Source organism: Budorcas taxicolor, chromosome 11 (genome assembly GCF_023091745.1).
Source record: "Budorcas taxicolor isolate Tak-1 chromosome 11, Takin1.1, whole genome shotgun sequence".
Classification (NCBI taxonomy): domain Eukaryota; kingdom Metazoa; phylum Chordata; class Mammalia; order Artiodactyla; family Bovidae; genus Budorcas; species Budorcas taxicolor.
Window position 1 is genome coordinate 74840640 of NC_068920.1, and position 18906 is coordinate 74859545.

Genomic DNA, 18906 nt, shown 5'->3' on the forward strand with positions numbered 1-18906 from the left:
TTGACCTCAGCTCTCTGATGGGTTCAAGAAAAGTTATGACTTTAGAGTTAATTTGGCTTTTTTAAAAATTGTTAAGTTGGGGGGACAATGATCTTTCCAGCTTTCTATATTTTAAGCATAAGCAGCACTTGAGAGCATTCAGTTTGATGTGTAAGAGTGAATTGGTTGAATCCTAATTTATGAAAATCAAGATTAGTAAGAAATGTTTAACAACATTTGAGGTTCTAACAATACAGAGCTCATTCATTAGGAGTGCCTTGTGATATATAATTATTTTAGTCTGTGGCTTCAAAATCACCTCTTTGATTTACTTGTTCTTCAGTTTCTATTTGGAAGGAAATTTATTTTTTATTTTATATGATAAAATGGAGGTAAGAACAAGAAGGACGCAGGAAGAGTGGGAAACTCTGCTGCAAAGTGAATACCAGGAGTGTAATTATTGTCTAGCTTTCTTGTATTCTGGTGGTTACCTCTTTCAAAACAATTTAAAATGGGTTAATTTTTAATCCTCTCCCTTTTTCTGCAGGGGTGCCTTCCAGACAGGCCAAGGACCTCTTGATGCCCAAGTAAAGCTTTTAGAATTCGCTTTAGAGCAGAATTTTGAAGTTGTTTCCGTTAGTACTATTTCTGCTGTGATAGAGTCTGTCACTTTTTTAGTGCACCACTATATCACTTGCTCAGACAAAGTCATGTCTCGAAGTGGATCAGACAGCTCAGTCGGTGCTCGAGCATGCTTTGGGGGACTCTTTGCCAACCTTATTCGTCCAGGTGATGCAAAAGCAGTTTGTGGTGAAATGACAAGAGATCAACTCATGTTTGATTTGCTAAAACTGGTTAACATTTTAGTTCAGCTGCCTCTTTCGGGCAATAGGGAATACAGTGCAAGAGTGCCTGTGACCACCAATACGACAGACAGTGTTTCAGATGAAGAAAAAGTTTCAGGAGGCAAAGATGGTAATGGAAGCACTAGTAGCATTCAAGGACCACCTGCATTTGTCGCTGACTTAGTGTTAGCCAACCAGCAGATTATGAGCCAGATTTTGTCTGCTCTGGGCCTATGTAATAGCAGTGCCATGGCGATGATAATTGGTACGTATTGAGAATATTAATCTTAAACCTGTTTCTAGTACTGTATCTCTTTCCTTTATCAATGTATGAATTCATTTTCTTTTTACTGTACAATACAGTGTTACTTTACTGTAAACATCTTAGCCTAACTGTTATTAGTTAAAACTTCTGTAGAGTGGCATACATCAGTTGAAAATTTTTAAGTGTGAACTTTTTTAAATTGGAAAATACTAACAAAATAACTTGTATGGAATTAAATTAAGAAAAGGAAGCAGTTTTTTAAGCTAGGCACAATAATTTGTAGTCGTATATCTCTAACATTTTAAATAAGAATTAGACATTGGATTTCGTATTAGGGGATGAGTAAATTTTATTACAGTTTCTTATAATGTAAAGTATAAATTTTTGTTCAAGTTTTAACAGTTTCAATGACACATCAATGTAAAATTTATATAGTTTCTTTACTTTTCTACTTTGAAAGCTAATATGTTATTTTAAACTAATTAAGCTTCAGTAATTTGACAAAATTCATTCCTGATGTAATTTTGCTTATTAGTATTTCTTCCTTTATGTAAGGGAAAAAAAAACTATTGTCTTCTTGATTAAAAGTTTTAAAGTATAGTTGCATCATTGTATCAGGTATTTTTCTCTGCTTTTCTTCTTGATACGTATAATGTGTTCCTCAGTTGTGTGATAGAATGACTTTTTTATATTGTTACCAACAACAGACATATCTTCTATAAAAAGATAACCAAAAATCATTCTCTACTGAATGTTATGTTAGGTATTTTAATTTCTAGACGTGCATATATGTATATATTCACACAACATGCAGACCCACACACAGCTGTTTTGTATGCATCCTTCAGTGGTTTGGGGGGAAAAATGGCTTGCTTGTAATACTCTCTATTTTAATTATTATTGGTTTTTAAGGATTTGCTTTTTAAAAAAATCTGTAAACTTTTTATTTAAACTAGGGGCAAGTGGATTACATCTCACTAAACATGAAAACTTTCACGGTGGGTTAGATGCCATATCAGTTGGGGATGGACTGTTTACCATACTGACAACTCTTAGTAAAAAAGCGTCTACAGTTCATATGATGCTGCAGCCAATTCTAACCTACATGGCCTGTGGATATATGGGCAGACAGGTGAGTTCAATCCAGCAACAGTTGCAGTGATTTAAGTAGTAAATAGCAAGGGGAACAGAGAATTATCTGTAAGACAGGGACAAATAGAGTATTCTAGTTATATGTTGGAAAATGAACAGAATCAGCAGATGAGAACTGTAGATTAATAATACAAGTTGAAGAGAAAAGTTTCCTTGAAATTGTCAAAGTTAACTATAGTGATGTAAGAGTAAAATGTTTTTAAATTTTAAGATTTTCTTTCCATTGTCTTAGGAAGTAGTTCTTTCCTTTTCCCTAGAAATAGTATAGTTGAATACCAACATGTTCTACATAGAAGTATATATGAAAATTTAGTATGAGTGTTTTGTTTCAAGCTTAAGTTGCATATTTAGTTTCCTTTCAGTTAAAAGGGGTTAGAGTAATTTTAAAAAAGAAATAGGTTAGAATGTTATTACTTTTTAAATTTCCTTTTTAAAAATGAAATTTTAGGAGCCAGTGTGATTATTTAACCTTCTAGTCTATTTACTATTTTTTTTCCCAAAAGCAGATTTTAAAATATAATTTATTAAGGAATCTTTTATATGTCATTGTATAATTATCATTTTCATAAATATGTATTGAATCTGTATATATATTTCCCCATTGGAAGATGTAGGGATAAATATTTGAGAAGGCTACATTTTCAAAGGAAAGTACTGTCTAGTGGAAAAGGAAATGAGTGCACATTAAGGTAGAAAATGATAATACTAGGTAAAGAGAGGCACAGAAAGTGCTGAGTTCCGAGGAGACAGTTCACTGACCTTCTGACACAGGCACGATTTCTTAAATATTTTGGCAGACATTTTATATTAAGTGATTTAGGTTAAGTTTACCATTTTACAATAATTAAATATAAAAGAATGTTATATTCAGTGAAACTTAATTGTCCTAATTCATAGTAAATTAATAATCACCTTTTTAAAATCACAGCATACATGTATGGTTTTTTTCTTTAGGGCTCTCTTGCTACTTGCCAGTTATCTGAACCATTACTGTGGTTCATTCTGAGAGTACTGGATACTAGTGATGCCTTGAAAGCATTCCACGATATGGGTAAGGCAAAATTTCCAAAATTGCTGTTTAAGTGTAATCGTTAAGTAGTGCAATATGTTCTTATTTTGATAGTCTTCTGTGAAAGTTGACTTGGTGTCAAATCATCTGTGTTAAGATAATTTTAATTTAGTATTTTTTATAAATTTAGGTGGTGTTCAGCTCATTTGCAACAATATGGTTACTAGTACACGGGCTATTGTAAACACTGCAAGAAGTATGGTATCAACTATTATGAAATTTCTTGACTCTGGTCCGAATAAAGCTGTTGACAGCACTTTGAAAACAAGAATCCTAGCTTCTGAGCCTGACAATGCAGAAGGGATCCATAACTTTGCACCCCTGGGTAAGAAAACAGTTATTTCATCTTATGGGTGTGAATTTAAATAGTTAGTTAATTGGCTGCTTTGAAGCAAAAGTAGTTATCAAAATAAGTTGATAGTGTTATAATATCACCATTTTAATTATAAACCATCGATTTTAAAGGCACTAGTTTTCCAAACTGTCTACTGATTAGAAGGAAGTTTTTATTTGTTCTTTAGTAGGAAAGTTTGTTTTTTTTTTCTGAGTTTAAATAGACACAATTTGTGAAACTAGGTAGTATAGATTCTTATGTCAGTTTTCAGTATAACTGTTTGTTTTACAAAGCTTGTTCCTTCTTATTTTGAGTGCTTTTTTAAAAAATGAAGTTTAAAATTTATATAGTTATTCATTTTTTCAGTCTACATAGTATCTTTCTGTATTTTTCTTTTCATATTTGTAACTCATAAACATTGACAATTTAGAATAAAGATGATTATTTTCAAGTTTATTTTTTATTATCAAGTGTATTTTATTTTCAAGGCTGTATTGAACATTGCTTTTTACTTAAATCATTTGAGAATTACTGTGCATGATTTGTTGTTGCTTGTTTAGTTTTCATTTGACATGTTAGTATGTAGAAATTAGGCAGCAGTTAACAGTGAACTTGTCACCTTGCCAGTTGACTGGATGTCCTGATTATTTGTGAAAACTGTCACAAATTATGCTGAATATATCAAGTGCATTCATGATATTAAATATTCATGTTTTTAGCTAATTTTTCTCGTGTAATTATTGTGATTTGAATAATTCTTGATGCTTTATTAGGTTTCTTTTGCAAGTTTTTATTTTATTTGAAATACTTCTGTAGGTACAATCACGTCTAGCAGTCCCACTGCCCAACCAGCTGAGGTGCTTTTACAGGCCACGCCCCCCCATAGAAGAGCTCGCTCTGCTGCTTGGTCCTACATCTTTCTGCCAGAGGAGGCTTGGTGCGACCTTACCATTCACCTTCCTGCAGCAGTGCTCCTTAAAGAGATACATATCCAACCTCACCTGGCATCTCTTGCAAGTGAGTAATAATTTGTTTAAAGATCCACCATGAAAACAAACTATAACATAGAGAAGCATTTAAAAAATGAGAAATATACTCAGCAAACAGTGATAAACTTAAATAAAATTTCCAGATTGCCTAATTTTGAACAGTTTAATATAATATTTAACATTACCACCACATCGTTTACCGTTAAATGAATTGGCATGACTGTTTCCCTGAAATAAACAGAATGTGTGATGAAATTTAAGGAAATATATCCTAGGTGTATTTTATTTTGCTTTTCACCTTCCCCAGAATTTATGGCACTATAGCATTAAGACAAAATGAATTAGTTTGTACAACTGTAGACGGCTTTCTTAGATTTTCTAGTCCTCAATCCTAGCTCTATAAGATGAAACTAACATAGATTCCCTTCCCATTGTAAGATAATTACTTCTGCAAAGAATTTTTTATTGTAATATGTAGAGTGTGATATTTTGAATATTACGACCTTTAAATTTTTAATGTTTTGAGTATCATCTGTTTGATGCATTTTCATTTAATACATTTTGTTGTAACTTTGCAAGGGAAATAATTAATTGCAAAGAATGAAAAAAAATAATTTATACATTAAAAGAAGAAGGAACTCTTTCAAGCATTCATGGAGAAATATGAAGTACTATTTTACATTTGTGATGGTTGATTTATACAGAATTGTTGAAGTTGTGACAGTCATTTATCTTCAATGATTGATTCTCATTGCTATCATATGTCACTCAATAATTTAATGAAGATCTATGGGAAATTTTGTAGACTGCTGGCATATATGGAAGAATACATTTTTATACTTATTTGCAATATTAGATTATTATTATACCCTAACAGAGTTGTAGAATCCACACATACCAGATTAAAATAGATATAATGAAAAAAATGACAGAAAAAAAGTAGATTAATGCAGTGTTTTGGCAGGTCAAAAATGAATATATTACATGGCAAAATATAAGTCATTATAACCTCCAACAGTGTAAGACTTAGAAAATAATCTAAGATGAGGAGGAAGCTGCTTTTGTGGGAAGGAGAAAGTGGCTTTGAAGTGTAGCTAGAATTTATACACAGTAATTTGGACAGGAAGGACGTTACAGTGGAGGACTCTGTACATTATGACAAATCAGTAGGTTACATGTTTTCTGACACAAGTGTGCTTAATACTTTTGGTTTGAGATCAGAGCACAAACTAAAGATATAGTGTATTCCTGTAGAAATAACATAGCCTTTAGAATCAGAACATGGTCTTGAACATAAAATGTGTGAGGGTTTGGATTATTTAATCTCTTTTTATCAGTTTGTATTGGTAGAGTCAAAGAGATTATATAATGTGGATAATACTTCCTTGAAAGGTTAGATTAAAAATAATGTGACTTACCTAGTTCTCTGTGCAAACCAGGGGTATAACTGGCATATAATAAAAGTTACTTCTTGATTTTATAGTTGACATTAAAATCAAGGTTGAAAGGTTGTTTTAGTTGATAGATAAATTTATTAAGTATCCTTCCATGTTTGTGAGAAAGAATTTTCCCATAGCATCTGCCAGTTAATTACTTCGTTGTGTGTGTGTGCTCAGTAGTGCCAGACTCTCTGACACTGTGGACTGTTGCCTACCAGGCTCCTCTGTTGAAATTACCCAGGCAAGAATGTTGGAACAGGTTGCCATTTCCTACTGTAAGGGATCTTGCCACCCAGGGATTGAACACATCTCCTGCACTGATAGGCAGATTCTTTACCACTGCAGCACCCAATTATTTTATTCAGTTCAGTTCAGTTCAGTTCACTCAGTCGTGTTTGACTCTTTGTGACCCCGTGGACTGCAGCACGCCAGGCTTCCCTGTCCATCACCAACTCCCGGAGTTTACTCAAACTAATGTCCATAAAGTCGGTGATGCCATCCAACCATCTCATCCTCTGTCATCCCCTTCTCCTCCCGCCTTCAATCTTTCCCAGCATCGAGGTTTTTTTCCAGTGAGTCAGTTTTTCCCGTTAGGTGGGCAGAGTATTGAAGTTTCAGCTTCAGCATCAGTCCTTCCAATGAATATTCAGGGCTGATTTCCTTTAGGATGGACTGGTTGGATCTCCTTGCAGTCCAAGGAACTCTGAAGAATCTTCTCCAACACCACAGTTCAAAAGCATCAATTCTTTGGCACTCAGCTTTCTTTATAGTCCAACTCTCACATCTATACATGACTACTGGAAAAACCATAGCTTTGAGTAGACAGACGGACCTTTGGTTGCAAAGTAATGTCTCTGCTTTTGAATATGCTATCTAGGTTGTTCATAACTTTTCTTCCAAGGAGTAAGCGTCTTTTCATTTCATGGCTGCAGTCACCATCTGCAGTGATTTTGGAGCCCAAGAAAATAATGTCTGACACTGTTTCCATGCTTTCCCCATCTATGTGCCATGAAGTGATGGGACCAGATCTTCGTTTTCTGAATACTGATACTTAGGCCAACTCTTTCACTCTCCTCTTTCACTTTCATCAAGAGGCTCTTTAGTTCTTCACTTTCTGCCGTAAGTTGGTGTCATCTACATATCTGAGATTATTGATATTTCTCCCGGTAATCTTGATTCCAGCTTGTGCTTCATCCAGCCTGGCATTTCTCATGATGTACTCTTCATAGAAGTTAAGTAAGCAGGTGACAATATACAGCCTTGACGTACTCCTTTTCCGACGTGGAACCAGTCTGTTGTTCCATGTCCAGTTCTAACTGTTGCTTCTTGAGCTGCATACAGATTTCTCAGGAGGCAGGTCAGGTGGTCTGCTATTCCCAGCTCTTTAAGAGTTTTCCACAGTTTGTTGTAATCCACACAGTGAAAAGCTTTGGTGTAGTCAGTAAAGCTCTTGCTTTTTTGATTACTTCATTTGGCCTCCTTAAATTTTAGCAGGAATTTATTTGAAATATTCTGAATGTTTAAATTTTGAAAGGCAAGAAAGGATCAGAGGTGAAAACAATTTCTAAACTAAAATGTGTTTGAAATCATAGCAATATGATAGTAGTGAAATAATGAGCTTGTGAAAAGGTACTTTTAAAGTCATGTTCCTCCTAAATTATATACAGCTATAAACCATAGCATACTAATCAAATGCCCCATTTTGCTGGTGATAATTCTGAGAGTAGAAATAATAGAGTAATTGCCTGTTTTTGTTTTCTTCAAGAAAATGAGGTGTATGTGGAATGCATGTCTTCAGTTACCCTGTTTTTAGGTTAATGTTAGAATTTTTTATGTGCAGTTTTTATTATACTATAAATTTCATATAATAGCTCCAAAATCAATTACAATGAAAGTTAGCGACAAAGTATGACTTAGCATATACGTATTCTTCTTATGAATTCATAATGATTATAACTGAAAGCTGCCTTTTTACTGTGAAGTGAAGTCGCGCAATCGTGTCCAACTCTTTGCAACCCCATGGACTGTTGTCTGCCAGGCTCCTCTTGTCCATGGGATTTTCCAGGCAGTAGTCCTGGAGTGGATTGCCGTTTCCTTCTCCAGGGGATCTTCCCAACCCAGGGATCGAACCTGTGTCTCCTGCATTTTAAACAGACGCCTTACAGTCTGAGCCACCAGGGAAGCCGTTTTACTGTAGTTGCCATTAAAATATGAACTCGAGTTTACTTTTTCTTTAGTAATTGCCCAATGCTCTCTTCCTGTAGCCTGCCCCTCCTCGGTGTCTGTAGAAGTAAGTGCAGATGGAGTCAACATGCTACCGTTGTCCACTCCTGTCGTCACAAGTGGTCTCACCTACATAAAAATCCAGCTTGTGAAAGCTGAGGTAGCTTCCGCTGTCTGCCTGAGACTCCATCGTCCACGAGATGCCAGCACCCTAGGCCTTTCTCAGATCAAACTACTGGGCCTCACTGCTTTTGGTACCACTTCTTCAGCAACAGTTAATAATCCCTTTCTTCCATCTGAAGATCAGGTATCCAAAACAAGGTATGTAGTTCCTCTTTCTTAAGAAAAACTTTTCTGTGCTTTTCATGAAATTTATTCTGTGGTTTCTTTGTTTTTTTTTTTTAGAGTTTAGAAAATTCTTTGTTCTATAGATTTCTAAATAATGTCATAATTTTTTAAGTGTGAAAAAGAATAAATGCATAGAAACAGAACTTTGAGGCTGGTTAAAACTGAGATTCATGTGTGTTTAATTCTTGAGATGATCTGTGATGTGCTTTATGTGGGTGTGAGTTCCACTTCTTTGGACTGTAGTCTTATTTAAGCATTTCCAAATGCCTATCCCCAAGAGTATATCTGAATCAAACAAGTTGACCACACAGATAAGCATCTGGTCTGTTACATAGTAATTCTTAAGAATATTGGCCAGTCAGTATGGGTTAATATGGCCAGTCAGTAAAGGCTTTGATTTGAACCATACAAATTGATACAAACTGACCAAACAAAGAAGGACCTGAATGTGTCCTTTAATTTACATTCTTCTGATAAATTTGGATGGTTGAAAATTTTTTAGATTGGTTTTATTGTACGTTTTACCTGAGGAAAAAAATTGGAATTTCTTTTTTATTTTCAAGCTGCTAGGTCTTTTCAGTTTTGCGATTCTATGATCCTGTGCAGCTTATATTTATGCATATATGTATATACAAAACTATTTCCTGACTAAATGGAAAGTTCATAATTCCTAAATGTGACTTGTACTTAAGTATTTTTATTTTGTATATTATAGGGGAAACTACTGTGTGTTTACTGTGTGTTTTTATCTCTTATTGATGTTATAGTATTCTATAACATTGTTTTTTTAATATAGATTGTTGCTACCTACTTAGGAAATACAACATGCTCTTTGTTTTTTCTGCTTTATAAGGCACAAATATTTTTTTACCACATATCTCCTCCTCTTTTTTTTTTTTAAAGATTTGTTGCATGTAGTCCATTACAGAGTATTGAGTAGAGTCCCCTGTGCTATATAGCAGGTTCTCAGTAGTTATCTATTTCATATATAGTAGTGTGTGTATGTCAACCCCAGTCTTCCAGTTTATCCCTGGTAACTATAAGTTTGTTTTCTATATCCATGCCTCTGTTTCAGTTTTGTAAGTAAGTTCCTTTGTATGCCCCCTCTTTTTAAAAAATAATCCACATATAAGTGATACCATGTCATTTTTGTCTTTCTGTGTATGACTTTATTCAGTAAGACAATCTGTCTATGACAGTCTATCCACAACTTGCTGATCTTGGAGATGTTTTGTTTGATCTTGGTGAAGTTTTTCCTTCAGAAGTCTGAAGTAATGTAAGCTACTTAAATTAACCCATATAGGCTGTTTTGTGTTTTGTATTTCAGTATTGGATGGTTACGGTTATTACATCATTGCCTTACTCACATAAGTGATCTGGAAGGAATGATGGCAAGCGCAGCTGCACCTACTGCTAATTTGCTACAGACTTGTGCTGCCTTACTGATGTCTCCGTACTGTGGAATGCATTCACCCAACATTGAGGTTGTGCTCGTAAAGATAGGACTTCAGTCCACTCGAATTGGCCTAAAGCTTATAGACATTCTTCTGAGAAATTGTGCAGCATCAGGCAGTGATCCTACAGGTGACAGTTAATTTTGATGTTTGAGTTTTTACATATCTGCAGAGAAGTAATATTTGAACTATGATGTTTGTGATTAATTCCGTTTCCAAAATTAAATTCAGTATGGCTTCATTATTTTTGGAGTTTGATTTGTGTTGTCGTTGAATTTTATAGAAGTTATGTTTAATGAATAATTTAAGATTAAACTGAGCGAATCTTTTCATCTCATTTGCTTATTTAGCAAATTTTTCCTTTTGATTCTCTTTTTACAAGATTTGAATAGCCCTTTACTCTTTGGAAGATTGAATGGACTCTCTTCTGACTCTACGATAGATATTCTTTACCAGCTTGGAACAACTCAGGATCCTGGAACAAAAGACAGGTATGTGGTGATCTCATTTTTCACATGAGAACATATGTGCACATAATCTCACGTAGTGGATGTTATTAATAATGCTTTTCTTAAAGATCTTTTCATAAAACTTAAGCTTAGGTGTTACTAAACTTACAGAAATAAAGGAATATTATGTCTGTACTGGATACCTGGACTATCTTGATAATAGTGATGTTTTCACTGATTATATTATCCATTGACATCTTTTCATTAGATTCTTTCCCTTCTTTCTCCTGCTTCCTACCACAAAGTGAAACACTGTCATCCAAGTAAATAATACTGATTGTTTCACCTAAATGTTTACTGATCTTTCAGTATAGGTAATTTTAGGTGAGTTTTGCTAATGTAGTTCTTGCTTGATGTCTTCTACCTCCAAATTCATAAGGACTCCAAGTATCTTTGAAACATGTTTTTGTTTGTATAAGTAATATGAATTACCTTCATGCTAGAGACTGTTTCCTGAGTTAATATCCTTTTAAGTATGTTGAATATTTTATATTCAATTAAGATTCTTTATTTTTATTTATTTGTATTTAAAGTGAAATCATTTGGTATGTTGTTAAACAGCTTATTTTATGAATTATTAACGATTATTAATTTTTTGGTGGGTTCTTACTCATTTTACAGCTGTTCACTGAGTAGTTGGTATACATCTGGCATTGTGCTAATACTAGAGACATAAAGTTTATTCAGTCCAACTTGGGCCCTCAGGACTGGGGAGACAGAACAGTGTCCCTAGTAAGGGGAGATTTATGTAGTTCAGACTGAAGGGTATGAATTAGAGTGCCTGGCAGTGAAGTCATCTCAGAAAAATTGTTGCTTAATCCTTGATAATGTAATAGCTTTCATTAATTTTAGACTCATTGCATTCATGTACTCTGGGTTTAAAATATTTAAAGAATACATTTAACAAAGTAAAATTAGTTTGTCAGATAACTTCAAAATATTGAATAGGCTGATTTCCTTTCCATTAAACTTTTGCTTTATATAAACTATATGATAACTATAATATATTTAAAAATATGTTGGAATATGTTTTGACAAAGTGAATAGTAATTTATGTCAGAGTTGAATCATAATGATTAATAGGGTTAAAAATATGTGCTAAATATTTTTCTAGAATAGGTTTCCTGCAGTCTTGTGGTTCAGAGAAGGCGATGGCTCCCCGCTCCAGTACTCTTGCCTGGAAAATCCCATGGACGGAGGAGCCTGGAGGGCTGCAGTCCATGGGGTTGCAAAGAGTCGGAGACGACTGAGCGACCTCACTTTCCCTTTTCACTTTCATGAATTGGAGAAGGAAATGGCAACCCACTCGTGTTCTTGCCTGGAGAATCCCAGGGACGGGGGAGCCTGGTGGGCTGCCGTCTATAGGATCGCACAGAGTCAGACACGACTGAAGCGACTTAGCAGCAGCAGCAGTCTTGTGGTTTTTTTATTTTTAATTTTTTTTAATCATAAGAAGAAATTGAGCTTAAAATTACTTTCTTAGCATAATGCGAATATAGCTATTTCAGAATATTTTAGAATTGATGTTAATGACAAGATTTTGGCTGCTGTTTTTTTAGGAAATGTTACTTTTCCCTAATTGCCTCATCTCCCTTCTTTTCCAATGACTTTTCCTTATTTCTTATCATATGCAATTTAAAGCCTTTGATTCTTCAGGGTAGAGAGAGGGATGAAGTGGTATTATACACCTTCCCTGGTGGCTCAGATGGTAAAGTGTCTGCCTGCAATGTGGGAGACCCGGGTTCGATCCCTGGGTTGGGAACATCTCCTAGAGAAGGAAACTGCAACCCACTCTAGTACTCTTGCCTGGAGAATCCCATGGGCAGAGGAGCCTGGTAGGCTACAGTCCATGGGGTCGCAAAGAGTCGGACACGACTGAGCGACTTCACGTTGACTTTCATACACCTTCCACCTCCCATTTCTTTTAACGTTAAGCAAAGAATCTTGTGCTCTAAACTAGACATTTAAAAGTAAACAAAACAAAGATAAACAGTGTTTTAAGAACTTGACAATAAATTAAGTTAAAATTACAAAGTTAAAAATACAAAATTAAAAGCATTATTGGTTTAAAAAGTCTTTTGCTTTCATTTTGTGGACCCCGGCTCTAGGCATTGGAGTGTAGCAGGGTGGCACTTGAAAACGTATGTGTCTTGAGGCTGTTGGGTTGTCAGAGTGCAGGAGGGTGGGTAGCTGCTACTAGTATTTAATACTTGGGGACCAGAGATGTGAAACATGGTATATTGCATGAGATTCTGCACAATGAAGAGCTGACCCCCAATCACTGCTCTATAGCATATGGATTTATTACAAAAAGAGTAAAAATTTAGAGGATAAAATTAATTTTTTTAAACTGTATATTGTGTATGTTCTGCCATAAATGAGGTAAGAATCAAATATATGATGATTAGATGAGTTATTGCAGATATTTTCATCACTTAAATAGGTATTATTGGAAATTTAGAATTACTTTGACATTATTGATTGCATAATTCCTTTTCCCTCCTATTTTAAATTAAAATTACTGAGCATAATCATGTATTATTTTCATATATACATTGCTTACATTCAGTGGTGGAATTTATCTGTATTAAATGTCATCTGTAGTATAATTGATTATTTGAATTCATCTTCTTTTTTTAAGAATTCAGGCCTTGTTAAAATGGGTCAGTGATTCTGCAAGAGTGGCTGCTATGAAAAGAAGTGGCAGGATGAGTTACATGTGTCCTAACTCTTCATCGATAGAGTACGGTCTTTTGATGCCATCTCCTTCTCATTTGCACTGTGTAGCAGCAATTTTGTGGCACAGTTATGAACTGCTGGTAGAATATGATTTACCAGCACTGCTAGACCGAGAACTCTTTGAGTAAGTATGGTTTACGAAATTCTTTTTCTCCCCAGTATTAGATCACTTTAGGTTTTTACTTGATAAAGCAGCATTTTTATATGCTTAGTTGTATAAAAATAATGAAAGTGCCAGATAAGTATAAGTGATATCATTTTGAAATGAGATGCTATTCATTTAATCTTCATGTTTTAAGAAGCTGTACTAGTGTAATTGCTGCTTTTCCCACCGAAATTTGGAATGTTTAATGTATTCTGCAGTTCACATTGTTTATTCTCTTTTGTAAATTTACTCACCAGATTATTTTATCTTTAATATACAACTTTGGAGGGAGAGCGTTACTAGAAATTTTAAAAGACTACTTTAGACAGTTCTTACAGTTGCTTGTTTCTCATCCTTTCTAGACAGCTATGATTGTTCTTTTGACTAGAAGTTTCCACTTAACCCACATTTCTTCACCATATGCAGTTAAGGCTTTATTGAGCTGACTGCCTAATAACTCTTAAGTCTATGGCAAAATATAATATTTATTTCTGAAGAGTTCTATGACTCATAAAAGGTTGGCCTTTTGTTCTCTAGTCTGTCATTTTTGCTTCTTTTAGTTGGCATAATCATGACTTATTAGTGAAGCTCACTAATAGTTGTCATTTTGCAGATATGAATTAAAACCATTAATCATGTCAAATTCAATCTAAACACTTCTTTGCTATAACTTTTTCATTATTTTCTGTATGTCATTTTTTAGGTCACACAGAGAATGGTAGAACCATTTTGATAGAGATCTCAGTTTTCTGTGCTCATCTTGCAAGTCTTACTTCAGCCTAATGAAGTACTTAATGATGTTTATCAGAACCAATCTTGTTGAGACATTATAGTGTTGTAATACTGAATGTTAGACTATGTACTTTTCATCAGAGTGATTTCTAGTAGAAATAATGGACAGTGAGGTCTTTCTAAAAATTTTCTTTTAACATGGTATCTTTTATTCCCTAGGTTGCTTTTTAATTGGTCCATGTCTCTTCCCTGCAATATGGTTTTGAAGAAAGCTGTGGACAGTCTGCTCTGCTCGATGTGTCACATACACCCAAGTTACTTTTCTTTGCTCATGGGCTGGATGGGCATTACCCCTCCCCCAGTGCAGTGTCACCATGGACTGTCCCTGACAGATGATAGCAAAAAGCAAGATCTCAGTTCTTCTTTAACAGACGACTCTAAAAATGCACAAGCACCTCTTGCCCTAACTGAATCACATTTGGCAACCCTTGCTTCCTCTTCTCAATCTCCAGAAGCTATCAAACAATTACTGGACTCGGGTTTGCCTTCTCTTCTTGTGAGGAGTCTGGCTAGTTTTTGTTTTAACCACATTTCTTACTCTGAAAGCATTGTTCAATCAGTAGATACTTCCCAGGACAAACTGAGACGGCACCATGTTCCACAACAGTGTAATAAGATGCCTATCACAGCAGACCTGGTTGCTCCTATTCTTAGGTTTTTGACAGAAGTTGGCAATAGCCATATTATGAAAGACTGGCTGGGTGGGTCTGAAGTCAATCCACTATGGACAGCACTTCTGTTTTTATTGTGTCACTCTGGATCCACCTCTGGAGGACCCAGCCTAAGTGCACAACAGGCCAGTGCAAGATCAGCTTCTCTTTCCTCAGCTGCTACAGCAGGATTGACTGCTCAGCAGAGGACAGCGATTGAGAATGCGACTGTTGCATTCTTTCTGCAGTGCATTTCATGTCACCCTAATAATCAAAAGCTGATGGCCCAGGTAAGAGAAGAAAAACTGACTTCTGTTCCAGGTGTCTTATTATTTTAATGTGCTGTCACATAACACTCTTGAAATTAGTTCAGGAAGTGGCATGTATTAGGGCCAGGTGATGAAGTTTCTGGTTGGGTCCATTTAAAGATTTGAATTTAAACCACAATTAATATTAAGTACTGATATCTCTTCCCTCCTCTCTTCACTTGTTAACAGAAGTCAGTTATTCTTTGTGATGAATGATGGACAGACTCTTCAAGATTCTTGCTAAAGGTCAAACATTCCTCTTTTTAAAAAATCTACCCCCAGTACAATGCTTCAGCTCTTGCAACAAGATTGACCACTTAAAAGGTGGCCGTTGAAGGCCTTATCTGCATCAAGGCATTATATTTCGTAGTAACTGGATTGTTAAAAGCTGTTGATTTGCTTCTGATGAAGCAGACGTTCGAGTAGGTTTCAGATAGACTCTTGATAAATCACATTCAAAGTATCAAAGATTATTGTATCGAGTCTGGGGGCCAAGAATCTTGAAAGCTGGAATTATCTCTAAAATAATTGTAGTTCCTTTTTTCCAGATTTTGCTTGTTCCAGCTGTTGTGATCTTCAACAAGTTTTAAACTATAAAATGGAAATAGTAATGCCTGCCTCTCAAAAGGTTTTTTTTTTTTTAGAGGATTATAATGTAAACAAGCCTGCTACGCTATGTATACTAGCATAGAGCTTGTTTGAGACATGGTTCAGTTCAGTTCAGTTCAGTTGCTCAGTTGTGTCCAACCCTTTGAAACATGGTAGACACCAATAAATAGGAACGAGCATGTACTCCCTTATTTAATAGTGCTTATTCAGGTTAAACTATTAATATCTAAAGTGATGAGCTATTATAATTTTTAAAAATTACTGAATGACTTAACTTTTAGAAGAGGAAGATACTTTATTGCCTCAGCTATATTATTGGGAAACTATCTACTTAATGTGCCTAATTTGAAAGAAATGCTTAAATTACCAGTTTAAGTCCTTAAATATGAGTATTTGAAAATTTGGTTTCTGCCTGTGGGTAGTGAAACTTTTCTGTTCCATTGTCTTCTGTCCTAGTTTCCTCTCTTAGATTCTTGTTAAGGCTTTATTTTATATTTTTAATATATTTTTTCAGAATTTTTATTGTATAGTAACCACATTCAGATATTGATTGAAGTTAAAATTAAGTTGGTTATGCCAGGTATTTTTTGAAAACCCTGTACTAGTAACTTCTCTTATCCACAGAAATTTCTGATTCACTTTTAACTTCATGTCTACTTCTTATTCATTTAAGATGGAATAATGTATTCTTTAATTGCTGATGTGATGAATTGAAACATTAATCCACATTTAAAATTTCCTCTTTATTCTTTAAAGTAAAAAGCTGGAAGTGCCACATTTAACTTTTTAAATCTCTCACTTTGTCAGGTTCTCTGTGAACTGTTTCAGACATCTCCTCAAAGAGGGAACCTTCCAACATCAGGCAATATTTCAGGGTTTGTACGTAGATTATTTTTGCAGCTGATGCTGGAGGATGAGAAAGTGACAATGTTTCTTCAGTCTCCCTGTCCAGTGAGTATTTTAACAATTAAATTAAATCTTAATGATGAACTGTGTGTAAAGATATTTCATGTTTTCATATCAGCTTACAGTTACCTCTAATTTCTAATATAGCAGAATGAAACTATGATAGCTTTTATACTTAATGATAGGACTTAGAAAGCTCAGCTAACTCTCTGTCTGGAATAACCTAGTTGTAAATTGCCATGAATAGTATAATTTGATTTGGGAGGAAAAGTGACAGATTGTTGGGTACAACAGTGCTAATGCAAAATTTGACCAACAAATCATGACAGACATGCTGCATTTGAAGAAATACAGAAAATAAACTCATATATTTTGTATGCATTATTGAATTTTTATTCTTTTATGCTTTTGAAATTATTATATAATGACATATGTATCAAAAAATCTCTTCTTTATTTCTTGATTTCCAGCTGTACAAGGGGAGAATTAATGCTACTAGCCACGTCATCCAGCATCCAATGTATGGAGCAGGCCACAAATTCCGAACACTTCATTTGCCAGTCTCAACAACATTATCAGAAGTTCTGGACAGAGTGTCAGGCAAGTCAGATTTAAATATTTATTTTTCTTTATGCTATATGTATATAGGAATTTTATCATTTTTATAATTTTATTACATTTACTCAGGAACTGTTTAATGACATGAAATGGTCAAGATGGTTTCACATTTCAAAACACGGATGCTGTGTACAAAATGTATAATACATTCCAGCACCAGTAATTCTTTTGTTATTACGTATGTCATGTGTAGTAGTGGCAGAACTGGCAGTTGGAAATGGCAACAAGCTGTGGGAAGCTGTTGATGGAATTTTCTCGAGATAATCCATAAGGCTATTTTATAGTAGATGAATTGCACAGTATATTAGGTTGAATGACAGCATTCTAAGTAATAAACATTTACTAAATCTAGGGGATAAATGAATGGTCAGTAGGTAGAATCGGCTGGTGACTTTATAACAGTGAGGAAGACAGAACTTTTCCCCTAGATTTCTTGTCTGTATTTCAAGAGCTGTCAGTTGATGCCTTTAAATAGGATATAAGTTTCTGAAATAAAAGCATTTTGCGGGTAGAATGCTGGTTGACTGTGGTGAGTTTCACTTTTTTTGCCGCTTTGAAATCGTAGTCATGATGAATTCATTGAGTATCTGCTATGTGTAAGCACAGTAATTTCTCCTAGGGTTGTAAAAGTGAGCAGGACACATACTCTGCCTCTCAGAGTATTTATGATATTTTGTATATTGTCAGAATAAAAAACAAACTGAAAATTTAAATGTTTTCAATTTAAGTATAAGTCAGTGTGTTTCTAAGTCTTTGAGCAACACTGTTAACTGAAAGAAGTTAGGAGTTCCCCCAAAACTGGTGTTATCTATTTATTAGTTGGAAATATTAATCCAAATTTGAAATAAAAGACTGAGTTGAAGAGACTGGGGAGTTGTTACCATACATATGTGGGCTTCCCTGGTAGCTCAGCTGGTAAAGAATTCGCCTGCAATACAGGAGACCCTGGTTCAATTCCTGAGTCAGGAAGATACCCTGGAGAAGGGAGAGGTTACCCACACCAGTATTCTTGCGCTTCCCTGGTGGCTCAGATGGTAAAGAATCTGCCTGCAGTGCAAGAGACCTGTGTTCGATCCCTGTTTTGGGAAGATCTCCTGGAGGAGGGTATGGCAACCCTCTCCAGTATTCTGGCCTGGAGAATCCCCATGGACAGAGAAGCCTGACAGGCTGCAGTCCATGGGGTCTCAAAAAGTCAGACACGACTAAGTGACTAAGCACACCAAACATACTTACATAGATGCTAAGGTAAACCACATGAATGAATATGATCACATAGAGAAAATAAAGTAGAAAAGATTGTTATCTGTTTTAGACATGAATGTGTGCATAATATTATAATACTTTCCTACATTTTACATATTACACAGTAAAGTGTTAGAATATATTATAAATGTCTAACATTTTTTTCTTATTTGAAAACCTCCACATTACCTGTTATAGCTAAACTTTGTGAAAATTTGATTTTACACACTTTTTTCTACATTTCAATTTTCTGAAATTGTGCCTTTTACATGATGAAGAAAAAATTTCTAA

The 18906-nt window shown here is 34.9% G+C and overlaps 1 protein-coding gene across 1 annotated transcript in view; it reads left to right on the plus strand.

The window, feature by feature from the left end:
- Nucleotides 1-18906, plus strand: part of BIRC6 (baculoviral IAP repeat containing 6) — a 209564-nt gene that overhangs the window by 114876 nt on the left and 75782 nt on the right. The window contains exons 46-57 of the mRNA XM_052649517.1: nucleotides 527-1089; nucleotides 2046-2221; nucleotides 3196-3292; nucleotides 3441-3635; nucleotides 4461-4661; nucleotides 8337-8616; nucleotides 9971-10227; nucleotides 10480-10588; nucleotides 13248-13469; nucleotides 14442-15222; nucleotides 16657-16800; nucleotides 17226-17355. Of these exons, the coding sequence (XP_052505477.1) occupies nucleotides 527-1089; nucleotides 2046-2221; nucleotides 3196-3292; nucleotides 3441-3635; nucleotides 4461-4661; nucleotides 8337-8616; nucleotides 9971-10227; nucleotides 10480-10588; nucleotides 13248-13469; nucleotides 14442-15222; nucleotides 16657-16800; nucleotides 17226-17355 (3155 nt within the window). The remainder of the gene's footprint in view (nucleotides 1-526; nucleotides 1090-2045; nucleotides 2222-3195; nucleotides 3293-3440; nucleotides 3636-4460; nucleotides 4662-8336; nucleotides 8617-9970; nucleotides 10228-10479; nucleotides 10589-13247; nucleotides 13470-14441; nucleotides 15223-16656; nucleotides 16801-17225; nucleotides 17356-18906) is intronic.